This window comes from Sciurus vulgaris, assembly GCF_902686455.1.
Source record: "Sciurus vulgaris genome assembly, chromosome: 4".
Taxonomy (NCBI): domain Eukaryota; kingdom Metazoa; phylum Chordata; class Mammalia; order Rodentia; family Sciuridae; genus Sciurus; species Sciurus vulgaris.
The window spans coordinates 53091287-53106067 of NC_136464.1; the positions used below are offsets into that span (position 1 = coordinate 53091287).

General features: G+C 34.4%; 2 protein-coding genes across 6 annotated transcripts in view; one reads left to right on the forward strand and one right to left on the reverse strand.

The window, feature by feature from the left end:
• The window catches only part of ADK (adenosine kinase), a 499304-nt gene that overhangs the window by 151605 nt on the left and 332918 nt on the right, over window positions 1-14781 (reverse strand). The gene's annotated exons all lie outside the window — the stretch shown is intronic.
• On the forward strand, window positions 10010-10692 carry LOC306658736 (COMM domain-containing protein 1-like; the record flags this gene model as incomplete). The annotated part of the gene is made up of 1 exon (XM_079135968.1): window positions 10010-10692. One exon carries the CDS (start codon window positions 10010-10012, stop codon window positions 10574-10576), a length of 567 nt encoding a protein of 188 aa, XP_078992094.1. The 3' UTR covers window positions 10577-10692.

Genomic DNA, 14781 nt, shown 5'->3' on the forward strand with positions numbered 1-14781 from the left:
AGAATAGCTAAAGCAATCCTTAGCAGGAAGAATGAAACAGGGGGTATCGCAATACCAGAACTTCGACTATACTACAAAGCAATAGTAACAAAAACGGCATGGTATTGGCACCAAAAGACAGGTAGATCAATGGTACAGAATAGAGGACACGGACACAAACCCAAATAAATACAATTTTCTCATACTAGACAAAGGGGCCAAAAATATGCAATGGAGAAAAGATAGCCTCTTCAACAAATGGTGCTGGGAAAATTGGAAGTCCATATGCAACAGAATGAAACTAAACCCCTATCTCTCACCCTGCACAAAAATCAACTCACAATGGATCAAGGACCTTGAAATCAGACCAGAGAACCTGCATCTTATGGAAGAAAAAGTAGGTCCAAATCTTCAACTTGTTGGCTTAGGATCAGACTTCCTTAACAGGACTCCCATAGCACAAGAAATAAAAGCAAGAATCAATAACTGGGATAGATTCAAACTAAATAGCTTTCTCTCAGCAAAGGAAACTATCAGAAATGTGAAGAGAGAGCCTATAGAGTGGGAGAATATCTTTGCCACTCATACTTCAGATAGAGCACTAATTTCCAGAATATATAAAGAACTCAAAAAACTCTACACCAAGAATACAAATAACCCAATCAACAAATGCGCTAAGGATATGAACAGACACTTTACAGAAGAAGATCTACAAGCAATCAACAAACATATAAAAAAATGTTCACCACCTTTAGTAATAAGAGAAATGCAAATCAAAACTACCCTAAGATTCCATCTCACCCCAATTAGGATGGCGATTATCAAGAATACAAGCAACAATAGGTGTTGGAGAGGATGTGGGGAAAAAGGTACACTCATACATTGCTGGTGGGGCTGCAAATTAGTGCAGCCACTCTGGAAAGCAGTGTGGAGATTCCTCAGAAAACTTGGAATGGACCCACCATTTGACCCAGCTATCCCACTCCTCGGCCTATACCCAAACGTTTTAAAATCAGCATACTGCAGAGATACAGCCACATCAATGTTCATAGCTGCTCAATTCACAATAGCCAGACTGTGGAAGCAACCTAGATATCCTTCAATTGATGAATCGATAAAGAAACTGTGGTGTATATATATACAATGGAATATTACTCAGCTATAAATAATAATAAAATTATGACATTTGCAGGCAAACGGATGCAATTGGAGAATATTATGCTAAGTGTGATAAGCCAATCTCAAAAATCCAAAAGAATGGTCTCACTGATAAGCGGATAATGACACATAATGGGGGGGTGGGAGGAGGGCAAGAATGGAGGAAGGAGGGACTGTACAGAGGGAAAAGGGGTAGGAGGGGTAGGGGGGAAGGAAAAAATAAGAGAATGAATCAAACATTACCCTATGTAAATGTATGATTATGCAAATGGTATGCTGTTACTCCATGTACAAACAGAAACAACATGTATCCCATTTGTTTACAATAAAAATAAATTTAAAAAAATCCTCATCCTGTATGATTTCAGAAATATGATTCCATCATAATACTTATGTTTGTAGTAATAATTATATTGAATGTCTGACTGAAAGATGCTTGTCTCTCCCACAGACAGTAAAACCCATGACAACAGAGTCCATGTCTGTTTTTGTTCACTGAAGTATTCCTAGCATCTAAAACTTAGAAGCTACTTAATCATTATGAAATTAATGAATAAAAGAAGGCAGGAAGTTCAAATTGTTCTGCCAGGTTTTCCAGGCTCATGGAAATTGTTGTTAGTTAAAACAGGTAACCTTTGTTTTAAAAGGCTTGGTTCCATTTATAGTATAAATTCATTCATTCATTCAACAAAAATTTATGGAGTGACTATGGTATACAAGACATTGTTTAAGGAATTAGAGATACAGCAACAAATGAGATACAAAGTCTTTACCCTTACTGAGCATACTTTACACAAACCATGCTCATTCTTGTTTTGGTGGCAATTTCAAACCATTCCTTCTCTGTATGATATCTTTATTACTTCTTCCCATCACCTCTACCATGAAGATGTCCTCGAACCTCTGGTATGGTTGTCAGATGAAATACAGGATGCCTAGTTTAATGTGAATTTTGGAAATGTAATGAATAATTTTTTTAGTGTGAGTATGTTCCAAATACTGTTTGTCCTATCTGAAATGAAATTTAACTGGACATCCTGTATTTTAATTTGCTAAATCTGGCAACTTATTTTCTGACAATTTTCCTTTTTCAAAATTTCCATTCTAATTACATTCAGAATCATAGACATTAACATTTAATTATCATTTTCTGTAGGATTTTTGTTTTGTTGCTTCATGTTTTAAGCACTTAAATACTTGATAGATGGATAAAGAAATTAAAATTACAATGAAGATTTATTTACAAAGATGTTCTTTCCAATTATATTTGTAATGCTGAAAAAATAGAAACAATAAAAATGTCCAACAATAGAAGACTAATGAAAATAAATGATATTATACATCTCAGCAAAATTATAATTGAAAGAATAATTAAAGACACTGGAAAATGCTGAAATATAATATTAAGTGGGAAAAAGGATATACAACTATAATATAAAAATAATTTCAACTTGTTAAAATTTGCATATACAGAAGAGTTTAAAAATGCCAATGTCAAGAAAGAAAAAGACAAAGGAACTGTTCTAGATTACAAGAAACCATAGAAATAGAACAAATAAAGGCAGTGCCTGATTTTCAAATGGATCTTGAAGACAAAATTGCTAGAAGGAATACTATTGGGAGAAAAACTTGAATTGTACTATGGTTAAATATATATGTGGAGGTTGTGGTGGTGGTGGTGGTAAGAGACCATGCATGCAAGAAAATGAATGAATGGTGGAATCCCTGCAAGGAAACATGAAAAAAATTCAGAGTAGTTACTGCTGGGAAATATGATGAATGTTAATTTTAATTTTTCTTTGCATGTTTTTATATTTTTCATTTTCTATAATAAACAAGCATTATTATAGCTGGAATTTGGGCAGGGGTACTGGGGATTGAACTCAAAGGGGCTTTACAACTGAGTCACATCCTCAAACCTTTTTATTTTTCATGAGACAGGGTCTCACTAAGTTGCTTACAGCCTCGGTTCGTGAGGCTGGCCTCAAACTCATGATCCTCCTGCCTCAGGGTCCTGAATCAGCAGCTGGGAAATTAAAAACAAAACAAAACAAAACAAAAAAAAAACAAAATCACATAAAGATACCTTGATCTAATGTATAATCCATGACTCTAACCTGTCAATTTACTTTGATGTTTTAAAATCTCCAGAAAAAGGAAGTATTTTTTAATGTTTTACTAAATGATCACTGTAAAATATATTCTCCACATTTTTTTCCCAAACAGGATACACTCCCAATTATTCTCCTAAGAATGAGAGGTACTAAAATGAGTATCAAACCAGTTTGTCTATCTTCTCTACTATATAGGCTACTCTAGAGGCTTATCTTACAAGTAAATTTTAAATGATCTAACCTGAAATAAATTTATTTACTTATGAGCAAACTTTTCAGAAATATTTCTTGTATTTAGGTTACCTATACATATTCAGAGACAGGAATCTGATAATGAAATCAGTGATATCTTGAAGTATTTCCCCCAATGTTCAGAATAAAAAAAAAAAAAAAAGAAGAAGACAATGCAGAGCTCAGTTATTATAAATCTAAGAGTAACTATAGAAATAGAGATAAGAATATTTCTGGAAATGGACTACCTCTGACCATGTCCTTCCAACAGAGTAATGAATTCACTGAATTCACATTTTAACTACCATCTTTATCTAGGTCACTATCATCTTTTGCTATTCCTATTACCTAATACTAGTCTCCTTGGCTTGTTGCCTTTGCCCCTTATTGTATATTCTTTCTTACAAAATATCAAGTTTCATGAAGGCGGTTTTTTTTTTTTTTTTTGAGTTTTGTATTCAAACTTATTAAAGTGCCTAGTACAAAGTAGTCACTCAAAAAGCATGTATTAATGAATAAACGCAACAGCCAGAATAGTCCCTTTAAAGGGCAAATTACATCATTTCACTACCTTGTTTAGAACTATACCCATCCGATTCCCTCTCATTTAAAAGTCTGACCTTACCTCCTAATAGTCTTCTTTCACTGCTAGTCACTCACTGTCCCTCTGCAAGGAATGCTCTTTCCTCAGATATCTGGCTTGGTCTTCTTTTGCCATCCCATGTGAAATAACACCCTTATGCTCATTGCTCCCTGATTCTTTACTCTGTTTCATTTATATTTACGTGTTTGTATTATTATCTCTTTTCTCCCAGGACAGCGTATGCTTCAAGGGCAGATACTTTGTCCCCCTTGTCACTAAGTTCTTAAAACTGCTGCGAGCATGTGACAAAAACTCAGATTTTATTGAATAGAAGAATATTTACAAATTTAAAAATCCTAGAGTTCCCAGAAGTAAAATCATAATGAAGTAAAAATTATCACTGAATCTAATTTCATCACAGTATAGGATGATAGCCCCTTCTCTGAGGTACATCTGTCTGATATTTAGGCCATCTATTAAAATTTTCTCTTTTCCCAGTAAATCTAACAAACTAGATTACCAGATACTTCCTTTTGTCGTCTGATACATTTTTAATGTATAAAAAATTTTTTCAAATATTTTCAACCAAAATATCATTATCTATCTAAAAAATAAACAGTATTTCTTTAATAACAAAAATAATCCAATTACTAATCTACCTTCTCCCACTACTAGTAAGTTTGTTTTTTCAAAATCTTTTAGCTGGGATTGGAATCCAGATAAAAATTTATCCTTTGTCACTGAGGGACATAGCTATTACACACCTTTTAATCTACAGATTCTCTCTTTTAAAATTTGGGAGGCTAAAATAGGAGAATTTTAAGTTCAAGGTTAGTATGAGCAACTTAGCAAGGCCCTAAGCAACTTAGTGAGGCCCTGTTGCAAAATGAAAAATAAAAAGGGGTTGGGGATGTGGCTTATTTGTGAAGTATCCCTGGGTTCAATCCCTGGTTCTGGGGGAAAAAAAAAAAAAAAAAGTCCTGTGTACCTAGGAAAAAATAAATTGAGAGAGAGAGTTAATTATCAGGCTTTGACAGCAAAGAAAATGAAGTAACATTTTGCAAACAGGCAAGTAAGAAATGACTATGAGGCAAGAATTTTATATCCAGCAAAACTGAGCTTCAATTATAAAGGTTACAAAATACAACCAACATGAGAACTCAAAGAATATCATTCTGTAAGCCCTTCTTGAGGAAACCACCATACAACAAACTTTAGGAAGTCAAATCAATTGAAGAAACATCAAAACAGAATTGGTAATGAGAATTAAATATATATAGTCATGACTGCATAATGGTATTTTGGTCAGTGACAGACTGCATTATGTGACACTGGTCCCTTAAGATTATAACGCAGCTGAGAGATTTCTGTTGCTTTGTGATGTCATAGCCATAGCTATCTGAATGTCACAGAACATGTTACTCAAGTGATAATTATTATAAATGACATGTTATAATTTTAGATATTACAGTTATGCCTACATATCATGAAATCCCAATAAAAACTCTGGGACACTGAGGCTTGGTGAAGCATGGTGAAGCTTCCCTGGCTGGTGAATAGTTTAATTTATTGGGAGAATGATTCCATGGGGAGGACATAGCTGTATGTCCATGACCCTCCCAGATCATGTCCTCTGTATCTCTTTATTTAGCTGTTCCTGAGTTTGATCCTTCATAACAAAACTGTAATGGTAACTACAGTTCTTGAGTTATAGGAGTTGTTCTAGTTAATTATCAAAAGTGAGAGGATCTTTGGAATCCCTGATCAGTGATTTGTAGTTAAGTTGGTCAGAAGTGTTGATAGTCTGGGGAACCCTCAAAGTCCAGTTAGAATCTAAAGTTGGGCCAGTCTTGAGAAGGACTGAGCCTTTAAAGCTACAGAGTCTGATGCTAAATCCAGGTAGTCATTGTCAGAATTGAACTGTAGTCCAATCAGTTGGGGTAAAAACAAAACTAAGGGAAATAGTAATGATCAAGAAAAAGTAAAGCATACAAACATACATTGTGCATGGTGTTATCCAATGACAGAACCTAGAGAACAGGAAAGATAGTGTGTATAATTATAAACTACGAAAGTGACAAGTATGAGTATTTTTTAGTTTTGCTCCACACCTCCACAGGATCATATTGTTTCAAAAGTTGCAAGCTAAAGGGTCACCATTCAAATTTAAGAATTCATCCAACAACTTTCTATTTCATGAATTAAGATACAACTTTCTAGTTTACGAAAGGAAAAGGAAGGTATAAATTAGTGGTAAACAATGTCCACAGTTGATTTAGTTAGAGGTTAAATTTAAATTTGCCTTTATTATTTAAAACATTTCAATTATAGTTTACTTATAAAGTTTAGCTTGAGAGAATTAGGTTACAGATCAAATCTTAAGATTTTAAGTATTTTTAAGGTTAAAAGTGGTGATTAAGTAAGACGAACATATCTGTAAAGACAACTATTTTTTAAAGTTTGCAAAGGTTGAAAATCTCCAAGCAAAGGAAAAACCCATTCACTTATTTCTTAAATATTTAATAAAAACAGATTATTTATCAGGCAGCAGGAAATATGAAGTATGAAAGTCACTGCTGTGGAAGAGCATATCCTAGTATAAGGGAAAAGCACATTAAAAAGTAATTACAAAGTGGGTGCTATGGTGCATATCTATAAATCCTAGCTACTTTGGAGTTTGAGGCAGGAGGGATAGCAAGTTTGAGGTAAGCCAGAGCAATTTAGGAAGATCCTGACTCAAAAATAAAAAGGATTGGGGATATAGCTCCACGGTAAAGCACCCTTGGGTTCAATGCCCAGTAACCTTCAAAAAAGTAATTATAAAACAATGCAAGGTTTATAATCACACAGAGTATATTACAGAATCACAATAAAAACTGACCAACTGAATTGGAGTAGAGGGGGAAGGGGAAGGGAGTATCTGAAGTGAATCTTGATTTTAAGTAGAATTTTTGTCAGAATTGGAGAAAAAGAGGATAAAGGTAGAGAGACTGATATATGGAAATACACAAGGGCAAAAATGAAAATGGTGCATACTAGGGGAGAAGTAGAAGATCAAAATGTTGAATCAGAAAATAAAACTAGAGTATCCAATGATGATTCATTCATAGTCATGTAATGTTTCCAATAAAGCAAGCAAAAAGAGATGAATGAGCCTTTAACATTTATATTTTAAAGAATGATCACTTTATTTCTTGGATCATTTTTACTGTGCTAAAATGAATTGGTAAAGACTGAAAGCAATAGTCTTACTTTAGTTCTTGAGACAACTAAGTTTTGAAAATAAAGCTAATACTTAACACTTGTAATGAATTTTATTTGATGGCAGTACTTTATAAACAGCTGGTAACCAAAAATTAATATAATATCCTTAGAAACAAACATCATTCTACCTAGATTGCTGGTGGGAATGAAAACATTTATTAACGCTTTTGAAGAGAAATCTGGCAATAACTAATGAAACTATATACATTCTTTTCCTTTGATTCAACATTCCTATTTCTAGGAATTTACCCTGAAGAAGTACCTCTAACAATACAAAACTATTCATGAGCAAGTTTGTTCATCGAAAGATTGTTTTTAACTGCAAAGTTCTGAGAACAACTTAACACCCACCCATAAGGATGAGTGAATAAATTATAGAGCATTCAACAATGGGTAACCATGCAGCTATAAAAGAGGAAGAACTCTATGAGATGTCATGGAATGCTTTCCAAGATGTACTTGGAAAAGTGCAAAGAGGACCTATAGTGTGCTGACTTTCATGAACAAAGATGATACAGAAAATATATATTTGTGAAGAATGAGAAGGTAGAAGAGGGACATGATACCTGTGAGTAAACTTTTTTGCACAGATATGACGTTTAGAACCATATAAATTTCTTTCTCTTTTCCTTTTTGAGATAGGGTCTCACTATGTTACACAGGCTGACCCAGAACCCCTGGGCTCAGGTGGTCCTCCCATCTCAGCTTCCTGGATGACTAGGGCTACAGGTACACACTAACGTACCTGGCCAGAAACAGTAACTTCCAAGTGGATAAACTGGCCCACCATCTCCTTAGCCAGGTGACCAAAGTTAATATCACCAGTAATTATACATATTGAAATCTTGAGATAATTTGTGAAAAGACACAAAAGCATTTCTTTGGTATCCTTATAAAAATTTATTATTCTTCATGAGAAACACCATTTAACTCTGTACGGAAGGGCATTCTACAAAATACTAACCAATACTCTGCAAAATTGTCATGGTTATAAGAGACTAAAGAAACATATAACTAAATGTACACCAACATCCTGAATTGAATTTAGATCAGAAAACGTTAAGAGGATTATTCCAAATGGAAACATTTTTTATAACCACAGTAAAATAATGAAAATTAAGAAGTTGATAAAATATTAACTGATCTATAGAATCAAATTTTTTTTTTTTTGCTGGTTATTTCCCTAATATTCAAGAATTTCAGCTTCTTGGTTCCTATTTTCTGTGCTCTGAAAGGCATAGAAAAACTCAAAAGCTGACCCCAAGTGGGTTTTCTAAATGGAGTTCTAGTGCTTTCTACTGTGATATTAGTTTAGTTTTTGTTTATGAGGGTAAGTCAATTTAATTAAATAAGTTCAATTAGCATAAGTAATTTTAAATGAATTTAATAAAAATTTTAAATATTAACTCATTCTTTTAAACTTAAAAAAATTAGGTGTAGATGGACACAATACCTTTATTTTACTTATTTGTTTTTATGTGATACTGAGGATTGAACCCAGTGCCTCACACATGCTAGGCAAGTGCTCTACCACTGAGCCACAATCACAGCCCCTTAAACTCATTCTTTTGATAGTATGGCATAGTATACAAATAATAACAAAACTATCACTTATAAATTTGTAGTAAAGTAACTGAAACAATTAAATTAATCAAAAGATTAAATGAAATGCTAAATAAAACAAAAGTGTATTACTACAAAAAATATGATTATCTCCATGGGAAGTCAAACCATTTCAAATAATTTACCAATGATAGACATAAGACTTGTGGAAGACTTAAAAGCATTTCATCTTCAGAGGGGAAATGTGCTTGGTGTGACAAAGGAAACGGAGTAAGAAAGGAAGACTATGCTGGTGAAGGCAGAAGAGGGAGAGAAGTAGAAAGGAAGGGAGGTGCAAAGTATAAACAGGCTTTGGCTCTTTCTGAATCCTTCCCATAACACATCTTTACAACATGCTAGTGTGTAGGCTTTGCAATCAATACCTTTAAGAATTAGACATGGAGCTGGAGGTATATTTCAGTGCTAGAGTTCAGAGGCCCTGAATTAAAATCCCTACCATGAATCTATGTGCACATGTACAGGTGTGTACATACTCACAAACACACACACAGAAGAATGAGACAAATACAAAAGAAGAATTAATAAGACTTGACAAAAAGATGTAAAAATAAAAAAGTCGTTCTCTGAGAATAAATGTAGATAGATTTGACAGAGAAAGTTTCTAAAAATTAAAAATAATACCTCTACAAAAATAAGAAAGAAATATTCCCCTTCTAACTGAAGAGGGAATACCTGAATGAAAATGTATGTAGTTATAGTACTTACCATATTTGGTACTCATAATTACATAATTTATAAATTTATTAGGCTTTTATATTGAAACAGCAAATAATTTCTATTTTGTCGTTATGTAGAACTGAAAATTTATTTCAGTAAAATATCTGCATCAAGATTATTTATAATTTGAAGAAAAGCTTTTTCCAATTATTAATGTTCATATTATCTTTTAAAAAAGAAACAATGCCTATTAAATATGAAAATGGATTTAGCAGTATAAACAATATCAATGAAGTCACCTTTCATAGCAAAACGTAAAGGAAAAAAAAAAAGCCAATATTCCACTTGGTTTGTTAAAAAAGATTAAAGTTCACTTATAAAGAAACAGAGCCGGTAGACTATGGCGGGCGAGCTTGAGGGAGGCAAGTCTTTGAGTGGGCTGCTGAGTGGCCTGGCCCAGGACGCTTTCCACGGGCACCGAGGCATCACTGAGGAGCTGTTGCGGAGCCAGCTCTATCCAGAGGTGCCGCCCGAGGAGTTCTGTCCCTTTTTGGCGAAGATGAGGGGGATTCTTAAGTCTATTGCATCTGCAGACATGGATTTCAACCAGCTGGAGGCATTCTTGACTGCTCAAACCAAAAAGCAAGGTGGGATCACATCTGACCAGGCTGCTGTCATTTCCAAATTCTGGAAGAGCCACAAGATAAAAATTCGAGAGAGCCTCATGAACCAGAGTCGTTGGGACAATGGACTTCAGGGCCTGAGCTGGAGAGTTGATGGCAAGTCCCAGTCAAGGCACTCATCTCAAATATACACCCCTGTTGCCATAGTAGAGCTAGAATTTGGGAAAAGTGGACAGGAATCTGAATTTCTCTGTTTGGAATTTGATGAGGTCAAGGTCAACCAAATCTTGAAGAAGCTCTCAGAGGTAGAAGAAACTATCAGCACACTGATGCAACCAGCCTAACTGAAGATGATGTAGGAAAGACTTCGAATTGTTGAAACAATGTTCACAATCCTTCCCTACTGACCTTTGTAAAATTTTGTTTCCCCATTGGTATTAAATCCTCAAAAGTAAAAAAAAAAAAAAAGAAAAAAAACAGAGCCATCATTCAGGTTTAGAAGAGGTATTCAAATATAAAGTCAATTTTATATTTCTTTCAAAATGTATTTATCTGTTAAGTAGCATTCCTCTTTGGCCAAGTCAAATGTGATTTGACAACAGCAACCACTACCACAACAAACTGTAGAGGTTTGTTCACTGTTTTCTGATTCATTCATTGGGAAACTAGGTATATTTTTAAAAAGTTAAATTATCATTTAGGAAAATAATTTTCCTGGTCTAAACTGTAAGTGTTTAATATACTAAATACTATGTATACTGAACACTAGGTGTAAAATGTCCTTCCCTGTAAGAAAATATGCAATGTGGGAATGTTGCCAGCAAAAGGATTCATGAAGCACAGCAATAGATTATCTTTATAAATTGAAATCATCTGTGAGATTCAAAATACTAGCTTTACGAGTGGAAACTTTATCTAAAATGTATCATTCTTAATTCATATGAAATCATTCAACTGAATTCTTTAGCCCAATTTCAAACTATTTTATTATTTCACCTATCTTAAAGCTCATTGTATGGGTGATGTGACATTTCACTGTGGAATTAAGTGGTAACTCTTGACAAAGCAGTCATTATCATGAGATAATTGACCTTATTTTAGAGTTAAGCATCCTGAGGCAAAGTTGAGTGTACTTAATCCTGGCAGGTTAATAATCTAGTGATTAGGAAGCATTGAAAGGTATTTCTCCTAAGAACCATTTCTAAAATGACACGACTCAAAAACTTCTTAATTTAATAAAAATGAAAAACAAGAACAATAATCAAGTTCTTTAGTCATGTATCGCTAGATAATGACTACAAAGCAGCTTGCATTAGCAGGCATTGATGGATATAATTTATAATTACCTGCATGTAGAATATCCTTTATTAAGCTGATCTCCTATGAGTTTAGCTAACAAAAGATTGTTGCTGAAGGGAAATGTTTTAAACTTTGAAGATATCATAAACAGTAAAAATACAACATAATTTTTAAAGAGTTTTTATAGTTGAGATGTTTCAAAACTACTTTAACAATAACCATCAATTCTGATATTTAATTTAAAAAGTACTAAATGCATGTAATGAAGTTATCAAAGATTTTTAATTGAGGAAATAAATTTGTTTTTATGCATTTCTGAGTTAGTTAAATGTAAACCGTGTGCTGGGCGCAGTGGTGCATGGCTGTAACCCCAGTGACTCAGAGGCTGACGCAGAAGAATCTCAAGTTCAAGGCCAGCCTCAGCAACTTAGTGAGATCCTGAATTAAAATAAAAAATAAAGATCCTCTTGTATTTAAATAGCAATATCAAGCAAAAAAGGAATGCTTTAATGGTCTTGGATTTTGAACTTGATAGACAAGTGAAAATCATCACATCCTGCCAATGAGTAATGCTTTAGAATTACAAAGGATAGGCCAGGTATACAACACATGCTTATATTCCCAAGGCAAGAGGATCTCCAGTTCAAGGTCAGCCTCAGCAAATTAGACTCTTCCCAAAAATAAAAAAGGCTGATGATGGAGGTCAGTGACAGGACTCCCCTGGGTTTGATCTCCAGTACTGCAAAAACAAAGTTACAAAAGATATTCACAAAAACCCTCACTTCATTCACTGTCTTTCTAATGCATGTGAAGGTACAGCATGGCTCACTGAAAATACTCTTTTTGTTAGGAACTGTTGATAATATTATCAACAATTCTCCTCTTCTCCTTCCTCTAATTTTTCTCAACAATGTTTTGTTATGGTCAGTATATACATATTTGTCAGATTTATATCAAAGAATGTCATATTTTTAATGATATTGGAAATGATTTTAAAAATTTATAATTCTGGTTATTTGCTGCTAATGTATAGAAATACAATTGGTTTAAAATTTTTTATTCTGTATCCTGCAATCTTGCAAAACTGACTTTTAGTGCTAATCACTTTTTGAATATTACATCAGATTTTCTACAAAGATTATCATGGTATTTGGTAAGATATAGTTTTACTTCTTTCTTTCTAATCCAGTTGTTTTTCATGCTTTATTAACACTGGCAAGAGCTCCCAATACAAAGTTCAACAGAAGTGGAGAGAGTGAACATTCTTGATTTGTTCTTGATCATAGGGGAAAGGATCCAATCTTTCAACAGGATTCTAAGATTGGGTGTAGTTCACTTGGTTAGCATAGCACATGTGAGGCCCTGGGTTTGAAAAACCAGCACCACAACATACAAAACCAAACCCAACAAACAAAAAACCCAAAAAACTTAAAAAACAAAATGAAAAAAATATGATGGTAGCTGTACATTTTTGTGGGTGTTCTTATTTTGACCTGAAGAAGTTGCTTTATGCTTCTAGTATTCTTAGGGCTTTTATCAGCAATGGCTATTAGATTCTATCAAATGCTTTTATACATCTATTGAGATGATATGGTTTCTCTTGTTTAATTTTAATATGGTGAATTATACTGATGGACTTTAAAATGCTAAATCAATTCTGCACCCTTAGTCATGACAAACTGTCCTTTTCAGGTATTGTTTTGTTTTGCTAAAATTATTTTAAGAACCTTTGTATACTTTGGGTTTTGATATAAAGTTAACGCTAAACTCATGGAATAAATTGAGTAGTGTTTCCCTTTCTTCAGTTTCATGGGGCAGTTTGTATGCAACTGGTATTGACTTTTAAAAATGTGTGGTAGAGCCAGGTGTGGTGACACACTTGTAGTTTCAGGGATGTGGGAGGCTGAGGCAGGAGGATTTCAAGTTCAAAGTTAGTCTAAGCAAATTAGAAAGGCCCTGTCTCCAGCTGAAAAATAGTAAGGGCTGGGGATATAGTTCAGCAGTTAAGCATTCTTGGGTTCAATCCCCAGTACCTAAAAAAGTATGACAGAATCCAATACTACAGCAATATGGACCTTGAGTTTTCTTTGTGGAAATGGTATTAGTTTACAAGTTTAATTTCTTTAAAAGATAATCTGAAGAGGATTAGAGGAAGGGTACACTTTCTAGATGCTGCATGGCTCAAGATTCAAGCAGTGAGAATACTTCTCAGTGAGGTAGATGACACACGTAATCCACTGAAATCCAATACTGAACATTCAGAGACTTATAGAGACCCAGACATTTGGGTTCTTTGAACAGAGGACAAGTACTTTGGAGCCAAGCTGATGGTGGCAGCCGGTGCCAGTTTACAAACAAGGAAAGAAACACAATGGACAATTTTTTTAATTTTTTTTTTTTTTTTTGTGGTGCTGGGGATTGAACCCAGGGCCTTGTGCAAGCACTCTACCAATTGAGCTATATTCTCAGTCCCTTTATCAATATTTGTTTTTAGTTTTTGATAGAACTTTATTTTATTTATTTATTTGTGGTGCTGAGAATTGAATCCAGTGCCTCACACATGCTAGGTAAGCACTCTACAACTGAGCTACAACTTCAGTCCCACAATGGACAAATTTACCATAGAAAAACCTGTGAAGAGAAATGCAATCTGAATTTAGCCAAACCACAGTAAGGTGCTGTTTGAAAAGTGTTCTGTGTTCGTCAAGTGGTCATGATGCACTGTGCTGCTGAGGAACCTGGGATACCACAGCAAATATTATACTCTCCCAGCAAGCACCTACTGTATGGTGGACTATAACTAAAGCAGTTACAGAGAAGACTGTACCAAGGGGAATTCAAGTTAGAGATATGGAGGGGAGTGGAACTTACTTTCCCTTTGAGTCTGATGGTTCATATGACCAGCTAGAAGGGATTAGGAAAATGAACAGGTGGGCATGATTATACTGGGGACCGAGCCTGGGGAATGCCATATTTGTGGGCAGTGGAGTGTATGAGATCTGAGGAGGGTTGGTTAACCTACCCTATGAGTAAAATTCTTGTAAGGCTCCTGAGATTCAGATACTCAGCAAGGATCAGCATGTACCAAGATTGCTATATTCAGTAAAACTATCCTTCAGAATTGAAGCAGAATAAAAACTTTTTAAGATAAGCAGAACCTAAAAGAACTGGCTACTTAGGCAGCAGTACAGAAATACTACAAACAAAGGAAATTAACAACAACAACAACTTCAGAGCCTATAAATGAACA